The sequence below is a fragment of the Tauraco erythrolophus genome, chromosome 10 (assembly GCF_009769465.1).
Source record: "Tauraco erythrolophus isolate bTauEry1 chromosome 10, bTauEry1.pri, whole genome shotgun sequence".
In the NCBI taxonomy this organism is placed as follows: domain Eukaryota; kingdom Metazoa; phylum Chordata; class Aves; order Musophagiformes; family Musophagidae; genus Tauraco; species Tauraco erythrolophus.
The window spans coordinates 11835585-11857759 of NC_141474.1; the positions used below are offsets into that span (position 1 = coordinate 11835585).

Below are 22175 nucleotides of genomic sequence, written 5' to 3' on the forward strand. Positions count from 1 at the left end.
TCTAACGCACATACAGATCAGGACTGCAGATGATTTAATCTGAATCTGCAATTACTATCTTTGCTAGGGTGCCTAAAAGATTCCCGAATTTCACCAGCCTATAACACAGAGATCCAGTTACTATGTACCGTGATTGCCCTAGTGTTCCTTGCACTTAACATCGTAGTGCATATCCAGGAACATAAGGACACACCAACAGTTTGCTTAGCAGTAGACCTAACAAAACTTTTCCCCTAAGGTTATGTATCTGTACCTTTTGTCTTTTATTTAGTTAGGTACAAATTCCAATTCAAGTGTGTCCTCCACATCTAGGATATGTATAATGTTTCCCTTCCTGCGAATTACAGCATCTGATTAGCACAATGAGCATTCCTGCGATAGAAACACTCTTACCATCTCTGTTCTGTCTCACCATTTAAATAACACTACCAGAAGTGATTAAGCTGTCAAATTGGCAGGTACTGGTCATGAGGTTCAAGAGCTAGTGAGATTAAGAAGAGGAAAAAGAAGGGACAGTACAAGTTAGTGAGCTAAAAGAAAAGAAAAAGTCTAAAATCACCTCTGTGTTACTCAGTAAATCATGCAAGTACATAGAACACATCATTTCACATTCATTAGCAGAGAATTCATTTCAAGACCTCCAACTTTTCTGGACTTCTCTAAGCCATCCCCCAACAACAAGGGTCAAATACCTAACAGGTCCATATTCCCAAATGGGACAGCTTACAGAAGTTGAATTTAGCCTACTGAAGCCATTAACTTCAAGAACGACAGCACCACCACCACAGCAGAAATACCTTTCAGAAGGAATGGAAACATTCTTTTTGCCTAAGTCACGGTATACTGATAATCTCTCTCTGAAACTACTTCACACTAAAAAACTCAATGGTTTAAACTTCTTATTCTGGGAATATGGAAATGTCATTTCTAACTTTGAAGCAAAAGGGAGATACTCCAAATAAAAAGCTATATACAGCTAAGAAGAGTTATTAAACTAACAACCAAGCTCAAGACATTTTAGACAAACAAAAATATAGGTTTTACATATTAACATTACCTTATATAAATTATTTTACCACCTACTAAGCACACTTTTATTATGCTTCAGGAATGCACATGACAAGAATACTGAGAAACGGCTAAATCATGTTTCAAGAAACTAAACAGTTTACCTTACTGCTCCTGCACCATTCCAGGTAGGAGGACACTGGGAACAATAAGGCCAGTCTTTTGAATCTAGTTTGTTTTCTATAGCATCCTGAAGGGCAAAACAAAGACCCACTTTAACAGCCATGTAGACCTAAAACTCATCAAGTTTCAACTTCCAGTAGGATGTCTAACTGGAATTTAATGTCGGCACACGCAATTTCTTAGAACAACCAGTTGCAAGCAGCATCTCATGAACAACACTCCTATGTAGCAAAACGCTACACCATGTAACGCTAAAAATTATTACAAGGCTTTTGTGTATCACAAGGAACTGGGAATACATCTACTTTCTTCATAAACACTGTACTGATTTAACTCTTCAGATTTCACTACTAGCTTTTATTCTGTAACTACGCTAATGTATTTATAATAATTTATAGTAATTTCTCTACAGCAGTATATGGGAGAGGGTAGGGTCCTCTGAAGACACAAATGAACGTGTGAAAGTCAACAAGAATCTGTGAATGACAGCACTGGGTCAGACTAAATGTCCAGTGAGCTCACTATTCTGTGACATGTCACTAACTGATGCTTAGGAAGAGTTTTAAGAACAAAGCAACTACACTTCTGGCAAGTTAACGTTTTCCAGCCTCTACCTATCTACACTTTAGAGTTGAATTACAGTTTAAAGACTCACCAGAGGGAGGAACAAAAAAAAAATCCAGCTCTTTACATTACACTAAACGCTGCCAATCATGGGACAAGTGGCTCAAAAAGACTTTTTGCTGTCTCTTATTTGCCTCACCTTTAAAACAACCTCCAACAAGGAGCAGTGTTAACACACAGCAGTCTAACATTCTATATTAGAGACGGACTCGAAGTGATCACTTTGCTCAACAGACATATTTATCAAAAGTAACTCAAGATACTATGGAATTTAAAAAGACTGGCTACAATTGCTCACTTAAGTAAATTTCTGCACTGCACCCAGGAATTAACTAGTTGGTCAAACTTACTTCCATAACATCTTTGATAACAGGCGTCCACCTAGAAAGCTGAAAAGTTTCTTCTGAAGAACGGTCCCTCCTTGGGTGTTTATGCTGCTGAGCAGGAGACTGAAAAGATTTTCAAAACATGGTTGTATTATACAGTGTATTTGGGTTTTTTAAACTTATTCTCAGTTAGTAGCAGGTGGGAGATCAGGAGGAAATTTTAAAGAAATAATTAATAAAGAAGTAACAACAACAACAAAGGACAATAATTAATATGTGTAGATTTCAGGATACACTAGAAATATTAATTTCAGAGATGAGGAACTGACTATGTTGGTCTTTTGCAAAACCAACTAGCTCAAGTCGTTACAGACATCTTTGAAAATTATTCATGTTAATTGTTTAAAGGATTTACCACTTAGACACGTCATAAAAACAATAAATCCTAGTAACTGCATGATTCAAAAAAAAAGAAAGAGACCTGGATGATACTGCTAAGAGTCACTGAAAGAACTGCAGACAAGTGCTTGGGTGGTCAGAAATTACGAAATAAATAAATAAATTCTTACTGAAGCAATAACAGGAACATCAAGGTATTTCCAGTTTCTTATCATATCACTATCACTTTCTATTTGTACATTCTGGATCAGCTTGTCCAAGTTCTCCTGGGTAGTTCCTTTGATACAAGGAAAACATACAACTTAATTACCACGTGACTGTGAGCAAGACCAGTTTTGTTCCACGCATTTTGGGCTGTTATTTAGCCTAGGACTTTTTTTGTTTGTTTGGCCAGTCTACTCTAAGTTTAACATAATATTATATTTTAGATAAAATTGTTTAATGGTCCATTTTTGAGACCAAAACTCAATACTTATAGATTCGTCAGATCCACATTCTGTCAGTTTCCTCCTCTACTTCTTACCCATTGACTTCATTTTCAGGTTGCAACAGACATGGAACTCCCCCTTTAACAGCTTTAATACTACGTGGAAAGGAGAAAATTTAAACCATTGCACACATCCAAGCACAGGAATGATGCTAACACGCTGTATGGACATGCCCTTTTATCGAATCTCTTAACTCCTTATCAATGTATCTTTGTTACAAATTTGAGAGAAGAGAAGCTAAAGAGGACAGACAGTACTTCTTTCAAACTCGGCCATCAACTCCAATACAGACACTTAAGTTCACTACTAATACTGGACTATCCAAAAACGAGTTGAAGTCCATAGCACTGAGGAAAAAAAAAACAACAAACCAAAACATACACTCAGGGCAGCTTATCATACCATTTGTGCTAAAGATATACAGGAGAATAGCTCGAATTTTGTCATAGCTCTCATGACTTTTGTTGAGTAGAACTGGAAGGAGGACTCTCATTGAGTCTTTCACTTTTTGACCTTCTGCATCAGTTCCAAGAGCCAAGTCCTAAATTTAAAAAAAAAAAGTGGGTTTAGTGAGTAATAATTAAAAAAAGCATATTGTTTTGTGTGTTCTGAAATGCATTTTTATGAAATAGTAGGTTTCAGGAAACAATCAAGTTGCATCAGTTTAAACTCAGGATGAAAAATCTTTTATATAATTATTTCAATAGTTACAGCATTATAATAACACTACATAACACTCAAACATTCAAAATTTTGATACCTAGAATTCACAGAAATATAAATTTATAGGTTTTAATTTGAGATTAGTAGTACAATATAATGCCTCACCCTAATAGGTGCTTTGCTCAGACATTTAAAGAGCTTCCTTCTGCAGAATGTAGTAAAGCAACTTCATAGGAGTTTTGAACAAAGAAACCAAAGATGATCCTTATACACATCAGTCAGATTCAAAGACAAAATATCAAAACTTGAAAAACATCTCCTTTATTGGAAGAGTAAGAGTCTTGTACCTCTCACTTAGCTTTAATACTACTACCTCATAAAGCGATCATTAAAAAAAAAAAGGCAAGAGACACTACTTTTGTTTAAAAAGAAGCATCTATGCCTGCAAACAAAAAAGTGGCATTTGCAGTAAGTTGTTGTTTGGGGTTTTTGTTGTTGTTTTTGTTTTGTTTGTGTTTTTTTTAACATACCTGTTCAGTTTTACAGAGCCTTTCTATGTTAGATTTGAACTTGTTCATGCAATCTTCTGCTAAGTTAAGATGGATAACTTGCTAGAAGATAAAAGAAAAATAAAATCACAAGCTACCATAACTTGCTTTGTATTTTAAACCACATCGAGCAATCATTTTTACTGGTTACAAGAGTCAATCCTTCAACTATCCTTCAGTACCATCATGCATTTTCTGCGTTTTACCCTTAACTTACAGACTGACCCCCATAATACCTTTTAAAATGTTAAACTGCTATGTTATCTTCGATCCTCAAAGCACACAAATCCTTTAAATGTTTTTTACATACTAAAATGAAGCACCTGGAAACAAGTTTTCTTCTCAAAATTTTACAGTAGGTGAACATATTGATTTGGAGAAAGGCTGTACACCACACTTAACAGGAAATGATAGAATAAAATAACATAGAAATTATAGTGTACAGAATGATTTATTGTGAAGTTGTAGCTACAAAAGACCCCTTACCCTACTAATCTCTTTACGATACTGCGGCATCTTTTTCATTAACTGCGACAGAGCAGATATCGACAACTGTAAAAAAAAGAGACACAAGTTGAAAATTTCCCCCACCAATATTTGACATCCTTATTTTCCTGTTGCAGCCTCACTTATTCTTTTCTTTCCTCAAAGAATTGTCATGAGATAAGCCCCAATTCACGTAACAGGTCCATGAATTATATAGATCTGATCACCAGAAAATAATTAAGTTACCAGGAAAAACAATAATATGTTAAACAACTTACTTTTCCCTCTGTTGCTTTTCTTTTTGATGAAACTTCTTTCAAAAGCTTTGCTATTTCCCTGAGAAAAACAATGGAAAATAATCATATGCAACAGCACCACAGTCCTTAAATCTCAAGATCTTCACTTAACATCTTAGAAGAACTGTGCAACGAGAACTCCTGAATAAAAGTAAAAGCTTCATATACAAGCCTCCTTCAGAGAAGAGAGCATTTTTAGATACAGGAAACTGGAGTTACATGTTCTCTTTATGATATCTGCACAATGTCATATGATGCAATAACTTCCTAGTACTTTATGCAAAACAGTCCCTTCAGATTTAAAAGATTTGAAGATATTTTCCAGGAAATAATTACCATTTTCCTCAAGAACTGTAATTAATATTATTAAAATTGCATAGCTCTATACATACTGTAACTCTGAAAGTACGTTTTCTTCTTCCAATTATTTAATCCAATTATCCAATTATTTATTTTATTTAATTATCCAATTAATTAACAGGATTATTTAATTATCCAATTATTTAACAGGATGCAGTCTATACTGCAAACCATCTTCACTACTGCCTGTGTTCCTACTTTCTTAACAGCTCAAATGCATTCCTTCTCAAAGAAACTTTTATAACTTGCATTTTAACTAGTTTTTGGGTTTTATTCACGTACTCTATCACATCTGCAATATGCTTGTGCCGAATCTTCACCCACAGCTCATCATCTTCCTCCAGAATTGCCTCCTGTTCCTTCCCAGCAGGTCCTTCTGTTTTGTATCTTCCAAGACAAAATTCACAGTTGTTTGGTTTCAGTTTCCCCACCCTCCGCTGCCTTCTAAGAACTCATTAGAGTATTAATTGTTATGGTTTAATCAACACACATGGTAACAGCAGTAACATACACAGGTTTTCACTTTAAGCTAAGATATTGCCCAACACAGTATAATTTACATAAGGATTACACCTTTGAACATAGAGGAGGCAGATAAATTTTAGAATGACTCTTTGGGACAATAGCTTCCAAATATTTTTTTAAATCAAAAGTAGCTGGAGTTCAATCATACATTTACATGCACCTCCGTTTCTCTTCAGTTTCCAATGTCCACCTCCCTTTGGCTTCAAATGCAAATTGTGTGCAAAGTAATATACATTGAGACTGTAAAGTGCAGCTTTCTACATCTACTATAAGACATTTTGTCACTCTGAAAGAAAATGATATCCCACAAAACTTCACATATAGCAGAAACATGCTTCACAGCATTACAGACCAGCTATTACTTTTCTACAAACAGAAACAAAGCTACAAGGCAAGACAGCACTCATACTACATAACATTTTCATATTTACAGAAACTCACACAGTGTATACAGCCAGAAAGCAGAAAAATATTAAAAAAAATACAAGATTAATTGTGAAAGATCATGACTAGCTAGAAAACATACTCTGCTACATTTTCATGCCCAGAAAATTTCAGATGCACAGAAATTCTGTGAAAACATTCACTCAGTGTTTCTGATAGACAACATACACATTCCTGTTTGTTCAACTAAACAATGAGGCAATTAGGTCTCATTTGTTGTAGTGGGTCATCAGAATGCAAAATCTTTGATGTCAGCACAATCCGACAGTAAAGTACACACCTTATGCAAAACAATGTCACCCTATTCCAAATAGTGATAAAATAATGCTTATAAACTGAAGACTGTTTACCTCAGTGTGCATTTAGGATAGAAACAGGTAAGCTTTAACAACTACACAAATTAAGTTACCAGAGCTATAGAAGTGAGCATTTCTGAGAAACATCTAAGCTTTTTCTCAGTATTCTACTACTCATCTTGTTTGCCTTGTTAGGCCAAGAAGGTTGAGAATATGAAAGAAAAGGTAGAAAACCTGAACATGCACTACCAAGGTTTTGCTTCAAGTCTAGTACAAAGTTCTTTGTTTTTGAAAAAATGCAAGCATGCTAATTGGATCCTACCTAACTCAACTAAATAAAGAAGTCAACAAAAAGAGGAAGTCACAAAACCAAGAAGAAAGATGAATAACTAAGTCAAGCAACCCTTACGTAACATCAGCATCTAATATTGCTATGTGCAATCCACCTAAACAATTCCATAGATTTTCATAATGAAGAATAAAGCGTTTAGATTTTTAGAGAGTACTTGCTTGTAAGTATCATTTTCAATTGGTAGCAGATCATATGCCATTGCCTGGAAGGTGAGTTCATGAAGTACAGTTGATACTGGGTCAAAGCCACGATCAATTATTATCAGTTGGGAGTGGGTCTTAGCCTAGAAAGCCATCAAATAAAATGTAAAGTTAAGACATATGGTACAAAGTTAATGCATGTTAAATCTACTGACAGTAACTTACAGCACCACAGAAATTTTTGGAAAAAATAACTGAAAAAAACTAAAAAGCATGGTCCAAGTGTTTATCAACATAAATAGAAACAAACACTTAAATGATAACCAGAACACAGTGGTTTTAAATACTAATTTTAAGGCAATGCTCTTAGCCCATTACAAAGCACTGAGTAACCTCATCTAATGAGCAAGAAGTGTAAAGAAAAAAACAAGAAAATACATAAAAAAGGCCTCCGACTGACTTTTCACAACTAAGTGTATTGCTTGTATTTCAGAGTAGACTGCCCATACTGTGCTGCAATACAGAAAAAAAAAAAAAATCATCTCCAAACATCCAACTGAAAGTTTCACTTCGGGGTTTAGCAGAGCGGCAGCAGTATCAGGCACATTTGTTTCTGTAGCAGAATGGAACGTCATCAGGTCAGAATGGGTTATGCCACACTTCGACGTTTAGGCAGCCGCCCAAACCCGCCTTGATCTGTAGTGACAGATCAAAAACACTTCACTTATGTGAAAAGCTGTATCTTTGTGGACAATAAATCCCTTAATGGCAGACATTTCAATTCTGCAGTGAAGTTCCTTCTACACACAGCCCTATGGAAAGTGATGATAAAACAGAAGTTACCCACTTTTCTCCAGGTTTGTATCATCCCATAAATTATCATAGGGCCGATTTTTCAAGTACAATTAGTTTGATCACACAAATTATATTTGCTTACATACAGATTTGCTGTATCAGTTACTACCTCTGAGTTGCTTTCATAGACGAAAACAATTAAAGGGCAACTAGTTGCCTTTATTATTAAAAACAAATCTAGTTTTGTAGAACTTATTCTCAAAACACAGTCCAAAGATGGTTTTTCTTCCCAGATGTAAAAAAAAAAGAAAAGCAGCAAACATTTTAGTTCACTTTCTACCTTTATTTGGCTTTTCTCATCAGTTTCGTAGTAGTGTTCAAGACTTTTTTCAACAAGCTGTGCAAGTTTGCTGGCTTTATCAGATGGTCCGCTAGGAAAAAAGGAAACACACAAAAATAACTTGAATTTCTTCATCAAAACACTGAAATGCTACCTTTAAAACAGAAAGAACTCCCTAGATTGATCCTCTGGTTTCACAAACAGTTTCTGAGCTCCATTCTAGGTATTTCCAATATATTTTCAATCTTGCATTACGATTCCAGTCTTGAATTCAGGTATTTCACACAGTAGAATCAGCTTCAGCCAAAAGGCTGACTTGAGCTGGCATATGGCCCAGCACCTAAAAGTCTCACTCAGAGGCAGGAAACAAGACAGAAACAAGAGAAAGAGAAGAGAAAAAGCAGTCAAGCAACTAATTCTTTGTTACCTTTGCAGAGAATAAGGCACCACTTCGTGTTACACCACAGAAGGCAATTCTTGAGCATAACTTCAGATGCCTACTTTGACTTCAAAGATACTACTCTGTACTCTCTATCAAAGCTCAAAAGAAGTATTCTCCTCAATATCTCTACTCCGAAGAAATCCTGATCCCACTTGCCTCAGCAATTAATGAATTCCTTGATGCCAAGTGAAGCTGCAGCAGCAGTTCTGTCACAGGATTACACATGCAGTATATTATAACGGAGCATATTAGAGTGTCATCCTACTGACCAAACATGAAACAAGCAGTTCATAGCAAAACAGGATATAAGAAGTACTGTTATATGAATACACACAGAGAAATTATTCACTGCTCTGCTTACACTTCACAAATTCTTATCATTCCATGTTTCAGAGTTGTGGATTAAAACCAATTAATCCACAATAAAAGAAACTATGCTCCAGCCTCAAGCTATTACCAAACAACATGGGAAGTCCTAGAAGTGAAAGCAACTACACTGAACAACATTATTTTTGCCGCACCTTTTATATCGTACTCCTGGATTCTCATTTAGTGTGGCACATAAGGTAACAATTTGTTCAGCCATTACTTGCATTACAGCATCTTTATCCTTTGTCTTTTCCAGAGTTGGACTATAACAGCGGTAGAATGCATCTGGGATATTGAGAGTAAATACCTATGTAAAGCACAACCAAGAAAAAAAATAGCTTACATTTCATATTTCTAAAATATCTAGTAAAAGAATTGCTAATACTTCAAAACTACATGCTGTAATAGAGTCATACAAAAAAATACTTTTAAAAAAAAACCACAAATCCACACTTCAGTCGCATTTGTCCTGTCGAGCTCATCTGCTTCTTGTTCTCACACTCTTTTCCTCTATTACTCTCCGCCCTTATATAAATTACTGTATTTTTCAAACTGCTTATTGTCTGTGCAGATGGAGGGACCTTAGACAGGCAGAACAAAATACCACCCAGTGTCTCATACAGAGCCATACAATGCAACACCAGAATGATCACAGAAGGTATCAATTGAAATTTGCTTAAAATGCAATTTTATATATTGTATCTGTTTATTATATGAAGACTTTACCTCCAAGAACTGAAATTCTTTAAACACATTAAACCTTGAAAAAAAGAGGTTTTTCAAGGTTTTTCAAAACCTTGAAAAAACACAGAAGAAAGTTTTTCAACAGTTTAGTAAATGGAATGCAAACATGGAAACAATCTCATTGTCAGTAAATGGCTTTCTCCAGCTTCAGATGGACTCTGTAACTACAGAGCCAAAGAAGAACATCCATCCAGATAAAGACATTTGTTTCATTTGAGTAAATAATTACTTGGACTTCGCCCAGAGCTCAATCTGATTATTAACTCTTACCACCCCAGAAGGCAGGCCCAAGGATTTAAAATAAGGAAAACCACTTAGCACTCTCTGTTCCTTTGCTAAGGATTCAAAGTGTTCTCACAACCCAAAATACTGAAAACACAAAACTAAACTTAAAACTAGAAGAGATTAAGTGCTACTTATTTTCAATTTTAGAAAAATAATCCCAATTTCTACTGTCATGGTAAGTCCTCCAGAGAACCAGGACAACAAAATTTTCATACACCTTATTTGGTAGAGGAAGCTACAAAACTTTTCCATAAGAGCAGCTTTAGCAGAACTTCAAAAGGCAGTTTGAAACAAGCTTGGGAGCATCAACACCACTGGAAAAGAAACAAACCAACCACCACACCAATTATTCTCTGATGGCTTCTCAATGTAAGTAATAAAAAAACTGTATTATAAAAAGGAGTGTCTTCAAACTAGGAAACTGCATCACAATAAAACATGGAGAGCAGCAACCTCCTCTTCTATATTCACCTCTCACTTGGTGTACATAAGAGCTGATGCTTGATATGTTCATAAGGCTTGAAGAACACAGGAAAGACTTGGGGCAAACATTCACTGCTAGTTCTACAGCTCCCAGTAGTGGACAGGGTTTGGGGGCTTCACTGTACTAGTGAGTATCAGGGTGCATTTCAGCCCTCTGTAGCTGATGAAGTGCATGAGCAACAAATTATTTCTCACCACCGCACCCACTGTGTGGTTTCGCATGGAAATCACCGATTGGTTTCCACTTGTGGTTTCAAGTTTTTAACTGAAAAAACATGGATTTCCGCGTTTTCCTCTCAATAAAAAGTTCACCAAGATGTTATGGTTTTTGTTTCTCTTCTTTGTGAGGCTTTGGTTTTGTTCCCCTCCCCTTCAGTTCTCTTCATCCGTTTCCTCCCCTTTTCTGATTTTCACCAAGTAGTTGGTTCTTATTCCTATTTCTACACACCAAACTACCCAGCTGGCCAAAATAACACCTCAGTATAAGCAGTAACAAACTTTACTGCTTACTAAAGACAAGCCAGAATACTTTCCTTCTCTAACCTCTCTACTGCAACTGACTCCAAGACTTGCAAAGAGGTCAAGCACAAACAGTAAAACTTTGAGTACAAGAGCATTTGTTTTTCATCTGAAAAATACAGGTAAGCACTGGAAACATGTCAAACTGACAACAGGTCTCACATACAGTTTGTCAGTAAAAAAGAAGAGCTACATTCTATTCAGCTGTTTTCTAGCAGGTCAGTAACATTGAAAATAGTCCTCCAGACTATTTTCTGCTATTGAGATTAAGAATGAAACTTACCTGAGACTCATATGGGAAAAAGGAAATGTTGATCTCCTTGCATCTCCTTATCGATTTTGCACAGGAAGACTTAATTTTATTGAAGAGGTTGTCAGGACAAACTAGAGAAAACAAAAGATTTGAAGTATAAATCATTTGTGCATGTTCCAGCTGTTACTCACTTCAGAACAGAGACAATTCTAAACCAAGAACCAATTAACAGTAACATACAAAAAAGTTGCCAAATCTTCCTAAAGTGAAAGAGAACGTATAATCAATATTTTTGTGTTTGAGATCTCTTTTTCAAGAAGCATCACTGATCATTATTTACTAGCTTTTGGCAAGTGAAGTTGTACAACTTGTAACAAAAGCAAATTTTAACAAAGCAAAATTTTCTGCTATTTCTTCTTATATAGGAGAGAGAAAACATTTCCCAAGCTACAATAAGGTTAAAGTGAGAAATAATGCATACGTATCAAACATCAAAACACAGAAATATGGAATTTAGTTACAGATTTCAAATGTGTTTCACTACACTTACAGGCTACATTGGATCCCAGTCTAGAAACTGAATTTGAGGAATACTACACAGACTTGGAAGTAACAGAGCCATTTCTCCGACTCCTCTCAACAGGAAAAGCTTTGGCAAGTATTAACACTGAAAGCTTGCATGCTTGCAACAAAGGTACATACAGCAGGATAGCAGTATTTTTCCACAACAAGAATTCCTGCATCAGCATAAAATGAAACAAGAAACAGAGTTTTTGATAGTAATTTGAAAACTGCTTTGAGAACATATGGTAGCAGATACACACCATCCAAGGACATCCACAGAGAGCCGCAACTCAGTCTCTGTCTTCAGTGGCATATTTGGGGGTTTTGTCCCTTCTTTACACAGCTGTTTTAGTCATGCTGACTGACTGCAGAGGAACATGCAGTCACACTAACCCCATTTGCACTAATTGTCTCTGCTTTGCAATTTATGTCGTGCATGCCAGAGCTAAGTAGGCACCTTTTTTCAGGTGATGGGAAAAAAGCTGGCTCAAGTCTGAAGGAACTACCTAAAATAACCAATTACAAGACATTGTTCTTGCAGCAAATTCTCATGCATTTATATTTTTAAGTACTCATTTGTTTATATGAGATATATAGCTTTACATTAATTGTCTTCCTCCACACTCTCCAACACAGAAGACTGTAATACTTGAATAATAAAACCAGATTACCTAAATTAAAAACTGAGGTGGAGAACAATCAACACTGTTTGGTAGTTGTGAAATAAATTACTATTGCCAGACAGCATGGTGACCACGTTCTGGCAACCCAAATATGTTTAATGACTTGAATCTCAAATCTTCTGTCAAGAAACAGGACCCAAAATTTTCATTTACTAACCTACAGAAAATAAAGTTGAAAAGTTTACTTATTTACATATATAAAGTTGTCAAACTACAAAACACAAAAGCTTACTTACAGTCAGTGAAATACACATATGCTGCTTTGTATCTCCTGGATGATCTAGTGATGAAGTCATCAATAAGTCCATCTACAGACTTAGGGGGGAAGGAAAAAAAAGAAAAGAAATCATTACAGTGTTTTGCCTTTACTCACATACAAGACAAAGCTTCTCCCTCCTCTTCTCCTGCCCTGTTAATTACCCAGTTCCATTTATGAATACTGCAAATCAACATACAAAAAGATAAAACACTCAAGTAGAAGATATTCAATTCCTGACCAAGAATAATAAACAATTACAGAAGGTCAGTCATGCACCAAGATCACTTCAGGAAGTAAACAAAGCAGGATACTTGCATCATTTTCCACCTGTAACAGTGCTGAGATTTATTCTCTCAAGAATTTTTAGGTAGTAACAGTAATCTCTTATTAGAGCCATTACTTTGAATTCTGTTGTTCAACGTATTACATCATGATTTGATACAACATCTCTTTCAGAGAGGCTACTAATATGTAAGCACTGAAACAGTGCCTCCATTGATCAAAAGGTGCACATTTGCAACATAATCTACGGTGACATTCCATTATCTTTTCATTACAGAAAACTAAGCATCACACAGAAGAACATCACATAAAATGCAAAAAATAAGTACTGCATCATTGTACACAGTAAGTATCTTGTTTTTTCAGCCTGAAAGATCTTGCTACTCTTTAAAATACTAACCTTTTTGGTCGGAGTTATCAAATATATTGCTTTCATGTGTGGGACAGGCTCACGGTTTTTATATACGCTCTCCACCACTATAAAATAAGAAATAGTATATTTTTACAATTAAGAGCTTTATGCATCTGTAAGGAAAGGACTGTACATATTTTAGTATACAGGTGACGAAAAGAAAGTAACACCATTCAAGCTGTCCACAAAACTAGTGGCAAAGACCCATCTTCTACCAAGAGTCTTTATTTATTTATTTATCATTTTAAACACAATAAGTTACCACAAGACTTCTTCAATCCTCAATGTAGTGTCAACTAAATCCATAGGGCTAAGTTTTTCCTGGTTGTTCTACACAAGCAAGTTTCGCCCTCATTTGTATGGCAATACAAGCTTGCTCACTACAGTGCCCAGTTTGAAACACCTTGCAAGAGAACTGCCTTGGCAATATTGTTCTTTTTCCAGCACACTGAAGGAGAGGGAGAATGAAAGTATGCAGAACATCATTTTGGACTACAGCCTCTTCTGTTCTTTGTTTGCCTATTTCCCATGCACTTACTCTGTTTCAATATAATCTCAGGCACAAATTAGACATTTTCAGCAAATCAGCTTCACTCAGCTCTTTATTTTCTCTGTTTAATAAAGTATTACAATATAGTGTTGCATTACACTAGCTTGAGAATGCAGAGATTCATGTTGCTTAGTAATTTTGAGGGGGAAGAACAAGGAAGGTAAGTAGTGTCAGACATTTGGATGTGAAAAGACAGGTGCTTTTTGGTAGTGTATTCACTGAAAATACAAGGTTTCGTATTGATGAACAGCATACATGCTCCCTGAGAGTTTCTCACAAAGGATAAGTGTACTTATGTTTAAAAATATATTCCAAAAAGTGAAACATATACGGCTTTGCTAATATACTTCCAGAAGAATCATGATATACTGAATAGTTGGAAGAAGAAAAGTCTTGCTACTTGTGGAAAAATAACCAAGTCTAAACACTGTTGTCTTACAAAAGTGTTTCTAAAAATCTAAACCTAAAGTTAATTAAAAACTAGATCATTTACACTTTGTGTGTTCATTTTAATTTCGAAAACATGCAGGAAAAAAGTTTGGCAGGGTGATACACTAATAAATATTATAGAAAGGTCAATCGTAAAAAGCAATTTTGCAAAGTGTCTTACGATAGGAAAAACATCCATTTTTTAAGTTGTAGGGAAGAAAAGCTCATAAAATTTACTAGAGAGAAAATACTTTTAAAAATACGTGTAGAAAAAAATCAAGCCTTATCTAAACAGGCATACTACATAACTGAGATCTATCACAATCCATCTATCATTCACTTTTTGACAGCGGCCAACATCAAGGACCAGGAGAGACATTCCAGAAGGCAAGAAACTCCACTCCACTAGAAATTACTCCCAAATTGTTTGGAAAAGTAACAATCTAGTTACTGTTAACGTCGCTTATGGGTTTATTCTAGTTAAAGTAATCATTGATATAATTGTTTTAAGTTTTTGTTGTGGAGTGTTGTTTTTTTTAATTATAGAAAGCTCTCTTGTTTTGAGAAGAGGCTAAAATATATCTGCACAACATAGAACTCGAATTTAAATTCTTGCCTCCATCACATCCACTTTTTTGCAAACACCTCTCATCAGTTTGTCTATTATTGTCTCCGGTTCTCGTCTTGTCTTCAGTACTTAAGTCTCTCTGCCCTTGTACTCTAACTCTACTGTTCAGGAGCATAAATGAATTCAAAGCAGCAGAGACAATTGATTTACAGAACACATGAGGAAAAAAACACAGAGAGCAATTTGCCTATTTTTGTATGTTTTACTAACATTTGCTTAATTCTTTCCTGAGCTCATTTTCCCTTAACTTCAACTGACAGATAATGTCCTTAAAAGTCGCTCTGTGACAGGTAACTTTCTCATTTACCCCATCCTGGACATTAGCAAATAAACACCTACTACCCACAAAACAGAAACAAAAAAGCCACAACAAACAAACCAAACCAACAAAAATAAAAAGAACCAAGTACAAAATCAACAACAAATACAAAAAACCCACAACTTACAGTGATCTTTAGCAAAAAGATTAAAATAAAAAGAGTTTTAGCTTCTAGACACATTTGATTTTTTCATTTAAAAAAAACCCCACACACAATTAGGTAATTACTGTACAAGCCAGAAAGTCTGCTAGTCTAATATCCCATAGCTACTTGTCTTCATCAACCAACTTAAGAAAATTTCTTGCAAGAGCACCATCAATTTTATTCTTTCCCTGTTTCTTTTCAGGATACTGCCATCTATATGTTAAAGAGAACTATGCTTACCTGTGATACCCTCTGCCAGCAGATCAGTCATTTTGCAGCACTGTGACAGCAATTTAGTAGTGTAATCATCTAGAAGAATTATCTAGATATGTTTTTAAAAACACGCAGATATTTAGATAAATTAATCAGTTATAGTAAATCCATGTTATTTCCTTAACAACTTGCCACAGAAATTTTAATCTGAAACCTATTACTCTATATTTCCATCACCTGCATGCAGCAACTTTGCAGTGGGAAATCAATCTCAAGTAACATCAGAAGGCAGCTCCCTACATACAGGATTTCAAAAGATGAGCTCCATCTTAAATAAGTAGCTTGCCCCCACTCCTCCTACTAGGAAGTATCTAAAAACTTTCACTTTGACACAAGTCCCTTGAATTCCTGCCTAATTTACCCCATGGACTGCTTATATATATCTGTACCTATTCTAAAACTGTTTTACAGCTTAAACAGTTCTGACAGGTATCATACTGCTGAATCCTGCTCCACATGTATTGCACAGCAGTATAATTTTTCAAATTAATAAAGTATAAGTCTTTCAAAATAGAAGTGAAGATGAACAGAAACAATTTCTAATATATTTCCAAAACTTAAAAAAGAATTGAGACAACTAACCATTTGCTCTTGCTATGCCAGCCCTTAGGTTTTCCAGTATGTATTATACACAGATCCGATTTAACAGAACTACAATCCATTACTTGGATAGAATACAATTTTAAGTGAACGTAACAGCCATTAAATGATACTTATTTGTTGCGCACTTAGTAATACAGATTACTTGTTCAAGTGATTCTAACATTCTTACAAAAATTATACCAAACTATACCTTCCATTCTTCCTCTTTCCTGCAGTCATCAAACACTAATGATTTTAGCTCTGTAAGAAGAAACAGAGATAGACAGTTTACCAGTTAGAGGAATCAAAATAATTCACCCATTTAGACACATATGTTTAAAGAGCTAGAAAGGGAGGAACAAAAAAAGAAAACCTAAAAATGAACCACCACACAACCTAGTGATAAATAGCTCTACAAAATTCTTGACCACAAACTGTCCCTGCCTGTTTCAGAAAGAAGTAGCTATTTTTTTAATTTATGCTAATATTACACAGCTCCATAAAAATCAGTCTGAATGACCCACAGGCCTGTAAATATTTCACTTTGCTTCTATTTTTTTAGTGAACTCTTCCACTAAATGGACTGTACACACACAAAAAACTTTAAGCTACTCTTTAAGATAAAGTAACTGGACCAACACATTCAGAAATAGACCTATTTTTAAATATATGCTAACTTCAGATGTCCTTATTCTTTCTCTAGAATTCCAGAATAAGCCTAAGAAAATACAAGTTACTTCAGGAATTTAAAGTTACCTTAAATAAGGTATCCACTACCTTTTCCTGCTATGACAACTTTAGGAGAAACGCCAATTAAAAAGCTCGTACAGGATCCAGCAATAGGAATCAGCATCTAGTTACGACCCACAGCTTTTAAAAACCAACAGAACTATGAGCTGCAACTTTCAGGAGTGCTGTCATCAGGCTAATACAGATTTGATCTCACAGCAGGACATGTGTTAATTAAAAGTCAGAATATTTTGGGAACTGTTTAAATCCTGGTGTTTATAAACATAGGAATAAAGAGGTATGATTACTCTGTTCTCTTTTCCCAAAGAACAGAATTCAGATTAAGCTGATGACTACTGCTATTAAATAGCTGGACCTTTCTCCCAAATTAAAAAAATTAAAGTAATAGAAACAGAAGTCTAAAACACAAATGAGCAAATTCAGCACACACTTCGTGATTTCTGCAAAGAGAAAGAACCACAAGAAGTTTCAGAATAGTAGGCACAAACACAACAAAAAGTACACCTATTTCTTCAACTATATCCACTTATGTCCAAGTCCCTTTGGCACGACACTATCGCAAGATACTCCATCCCTACCCTCAACTTCCAGTGCCTCAGAATCCATCAGTTTCTTCCAGTTGAGCAGCCTATCTGCTCATCCAGCCTTCGTTTCATTTCAGTTTCACAACTCTAACACTGCATAGCACACAATGCTCCCGAGATGTCACATTTCATGCTTCTCATGGTTATAATTTACAAAGATGTCCTACACAGACTCTTTCACACTAACACAAGAAGTTTCTTTTGAAAGATGAGTACTTTAAGCTTTAGCTTTCCATTATGCTCAAGATATTGGCCATATGCATACGCAGCACTGACATTATTCATAGCAACTTAAAACCCTTACATTTTGCTTCATCTCACAAACCAATCAAAACACTGGTCTAAAAGTTATTTAAGCAAAAAGCACACGTTTCAAGAGGAATGCAACTGGTGTATTTTGTTGATGCTGACAAACAATAGAACTCAAGCTCAGTTCTCCTGAACCCTTTTCTGCTTATACAACTCCTAAGATCCATTAACATTACCCAAACTAGCTCTCTGGGTTGCTTCCAATTCAATATCTTTCCTGTTACACACAATCCAAAGTTTACAACAAGTTCTAGGTCTGCTTAGCCTGATGTAGAGACTCCCATGACTTCTTTGGATGTACTCTCTATAGTAAGTTACAGAACACTCATCACTCCATAGCTGCTACCAAGATGTATTTGTTGGTAATAACTAAATCCAGGATGTAATACAAATGCGTTTTTTCCTGTCACTATTATACTATGTATGTGTTACTTTTCTTTTTCTAAGTCTGTATACAAGCCTCATGAAAATTTCACTAGCCTTCATATTTTCTGAGAATACTCTTACCAAGGAATTAGTCCTTAACATTACATAGAGTTCTTTTTAATAAATTGAACACCTGAAAGTCTTGTCCAAAATATCAAATATATTTCTTCTACAAGACTTTAAACTTACTTGCCTATAAAATAAACCACAACATAAAAACGCACACTTCAGTTGTATCATGAACTTAATTTCTGCAATTAAAAATAGAAATCACCTATTTTTCCCATCAGGGAAAAAAAGACATGTATTCCAAGTTATCAGTGTACCAGATACAGTGTACTTGTCCCTGCAACATTCCAACTGCTATTTGTTTTGTCCTCAGCCTGCAGCTGCTTTACCCAAATAACTGACCTACGCTGGTTCACAGGCTCTCAAATAATCTCATTTGTCTCCAGTAAGCATTCTGAATGCACTAAAATTATTCATAAAACCAGGTATAAATAATGCTCCATTTTTGTCTAAGCTTTCATTTCCTTCTCACAAATTTCATACCAACCATGCACCCTAATCACCTTCTCTAATTTTGTCTTCTCTGAATACATGTAATTACTTCAAGGCATTTTTCTTTTACTTTTACTTCCCAATCTAGATAAGAACTATACACAACCCTAACAGAACAGCAGATTGCTAAAGCCCTGTCTGAAAAAAAAAAACAAGCGAACAAACAAACAAAAAAAAGCAATCCACACCTTGGCAAAGTTAATGACCCATTTACAACACACTTCCTGAAGAAAGGACTAAAACAGCCTTCAGTGTAAGCAAGTGTTCTAGAAAATACAGAAATACTGAATCATTTTTAAAAGATGACTATAGATATCTATGGCTAGGCTAGAATCTTGTTATACAAGTCTAGAACACATTTTAAAGTTGTAAAAAAAATAATAAAAACAGAATTCCTTGTAGAAATAACATTATTTACAGATACGCACACAGAGATGCAGTACATAGTTAATTCTATGCACAGGATAGAGGAGCTACCTCCTAAATACAGGTAGCTTCCTCCACTCCCCTAACTGAACTTAACTGACAACAAACTTTGGTGAAGTAACTTTTCCACATACTTCTGCTTAGATTCAGTCTCAAATTGTACCTCACAGAAAGGGATACCACAATGGAAAGAAGGGTTTTTAACAGCACCAGACTAGAGCACAGCTATGACACTGTGTACGCACAAGGCAGGCACAACTTCTCTGCCTATTTGCAGAACAGGAGTAAGATACACACTGACAACAAGCTGCTACATGAAGCATCAGCATTCACTGATACATTTCAGACAAACTAGGCTAAGAAAAAAAAAAAAAAAACCAAAACACAAACCAAACCAAAAGTTTGTTGAAACATTGGAAAGCAGCAGTTTATGGCCTTGAATTATCCATAAACAAGCGTCAGACCATGTCTAAAAGTTAGCTTATCAGTTTTCATTGTTGTTGTAATCTTGGAAAGACAAGAGTAGTTATCTAACAAAGCATTCTTTTCTGAAGAAGCTTCCTTTTTACAAAGTCTGCCATAAAATGTTCTATTATTCACACTGCTTCACCATCACTCTAATCTTTCTTCCTCTTGTCTGCACTGGCAACACTGTTTTCAAAAGTCCCTATAGGCCCTGATGACACACTAGCACTTTGAACAGGTTCACTCCTTTTAAGGTCCAAGTCTTCTACAAAACATCTCAGGATAAATCAATCGCTTTACAGTCAAAGGCGCAAATGACTTAACAGAGCAAGACAGCAAAGCAAAGGACAAGCAAAGCAGCAACAGTAAGGACTTCTAAATGTCAAGTGTACCTTGACAATAATAACAAGGATACCTAACTAGTCAGCAATCGAGGACTGAACACCACAGGAACTGTCTGCTTTCCTCTTCCTCTCCTTTTTCTATTTTCTTTCCCAGCAACACAAGCAAGCAGACTGGAACTTGCAGATGAGAGCAGAGGAGGAAAAGCCAGATGAGAAGGCAGCAGGACCTTCCCATTCCAGTGACAGTCAGTCACTAAACTGGCTGAGCTGCTCATGGAGTCACAACCTCAGTACAATTAAGTCTGGCACGAGGTGGCTACTAATGCCTTTCCCCAAAGGTCTCACAGTACCTGAAATACTATTAGTCCTTCTACTCCACTAAGATATGAAGTAGTTACAACTTCATTTTCTATACCAAACACCAGCAGAATCTGTTCCTAAACACAGGGATAAAAACCTGCAATTCATTTATGAAAGTACCTAGGGACACTTTCAGCTTTTTGTTCTGAAAAACTGTGAAGCCCAACATCAAGCAGACAGTGTCACTTCGTGACAGACAACCAGAGCCCTTCTGAAGCCGGGAGCACTATCAAAACTGTCATTTCAGACGCAACAGGGAAGTCCTTGAAGAGCTGACTTCGGTTTAACCTCTTCCAGAGCGGGCCTGGCTGGCTATATCCCGTGCAGTTCGCCCTTATCACGGTATAAGGCAAAAACGTTTCCACCCAGGTGCTATCAGCGGAGGCACCGGCGGCACGGCCGCAGGCTGGGGCGGCCGCCTCCCACCACCCTGACGAGTCACCAGCTGAAACAGCCGGGGACGAGGAAACACCTCCAGCCTCCGCCGCACACCGGGCTCCCGCAGAGCCGCCCGGGCACAGCCCAGCTCTCCCGCCGCCCGGCGCCTGCCGCAGGCCGGGCAGTCACCTCCGCTCCCTCACGCAGCGCGGCTCCTCCCGCGCCAGGAGGGGCCCGGCCCGGGCCTCGCTCTCGGCGGCCGGCGGACCCCCCACACGCCGGGCTACGGGGAGACGGCGCCTCAGCGGCTGGCGCTCCCGGCCGGCCGGCCGGCCCGCACCGCCGCCCACCGAGCGGCCCCCGGCCAGCCCCAGGGGGAAGGGGGCGCGGAGCCCCGCACTCACTCTGCCACACCAGGCTCTTCAGACCTCGCACCGCCGGTGCCATCTTGCCGCCAAGCCCCGCCTCACACCACCTCGCCCTTCCGCTCCCCGCCCGGCCCCGCCGCGCCCTCTTCAGCGGCGGCGGGCGGAGCTGAGCGGCGGTGAGGTGCGCTGCCTGCTGGCGGGGCGGGGCCCGCTGCCGCCTGCCGTGCCAGCCGCTCAGGAGCCGTGCCAGCGGCGGAGTCCCCTTTCTCTGCGGTGATGGGGACCGAAGTTCCCGCTGGGGAAGCGCCCGGTGACCAGGGCTCGTCCCCTGAGGAAGGAGCATCCTCTCGCTCGTCAGGTGAGCCCGGGACGCTGGGAGCCGCCTGCCCAGCCTGGAGGCGGGCTCCTTGTGCGGAGGGTGGAGCAGCCGAAGGGCTCGGGAGCCCGCCTGGCCCGCGGTGCTTCGGCGAAACCCGCCGTGGTCCCGACTCCCCTCGGGGTGCGAAGCTCCTGTCGCCGTCTGGCTCCCTCATGGAAGCGGTGCCCGGGTTCCCTGCTACGTGCGCGTAAGCCACCGGAGAAAACACTATCGGTTCGTAGAAAGAACTGTTTCGTGACCCTGAAATCTGTTAGAAGTTGTAGTTTGGGGACGTAAAGGCGTGTTGGTGACGAATACGAAGAAATGGGAGGAAAAATACATGAAGCGTGAG

At 37.6% G+C, this 22175-nt stretch overlaps 1 protein-coding gene across 3 annotated transcripts in view; it reads right to left on the reverse strand.

The window, feature by feature from the left end:
- STXBP3 (syntaxin binding protein 3) overlaps positions 1 to 21555 on the reverse strand; it is a 25075-nt gene extending 3520 nt beyond the window's left edge. Inside the window, exons 1-18 of one of the 3 annotated variants that reach the window (XR_015222372.1) lie at positions 21502 to 21555; positions 16706 to 16755; positions 15880 to 15961; positions 13557 to 13633; positions 12852 to 12930; positions 11399 to 11499; positions 9237 to 9391; positions 8274 to 8364; positions 7157 to 7281; positions 5664 to 5768; positions 5004 to 5061; positions 4726 to 4791; positions 4222 to 4302; positions 3431 to 3569; positions 2711 to 2817; positions 2166 to 2264; positions 1173 to 1258; positions 413 to 481 (exon numbers count right to left, since the gene is read on the reverse strand). Coding sequence is in view for 2 of the 3 variants with exons in the window: in XM_086617804.1 (XP_086473930.1) it covers positions 1173 to 1258; positions 2166 to 2264; positions 2711 to 2817; positions 3431 to 3569; positions 4222 to 4302; positions 4726 to 4791; positions 5004 to 5061; positions 5664 to 5768; positions 7157 to 7281; positions 8274 to 8364; positions 9237 to 9391; positions 11399 to 11499; positions 12852 to 12930; positions 13557 to 13633; positions 15880 to 15961; positions 16706 to 16755; positions 21502 to 21544 (1544 nt within the window). In the remaining variant the exon portion in view is untranslated. The remainder of the gene's footprint in view (positions 1 to 412; positions 482 to 1172; positions 1259 to 2165; positions 2265 to 2710; positions 2818 to 3430; positions 3570 to 4221; positions 4303 to 4725; positions 4792 to 5003; positions 5062 to 5663; positions 5769 to 7156; positions 7282 to 8273; positions 8365 to 9236; positions 9392 to 11398; positions 11500 to 12851; positions 12931 to 13556; positions 13634 to 15879; positions 15962 to 16705; positions 16756 to 21501) is intronic. The other 2 variants (XM_086617805.1, XM_086617804.1) reach the window with 2 other exon arrangements.
- Positions 21556 to 22175: the final 620 nt, after the last annotated feature.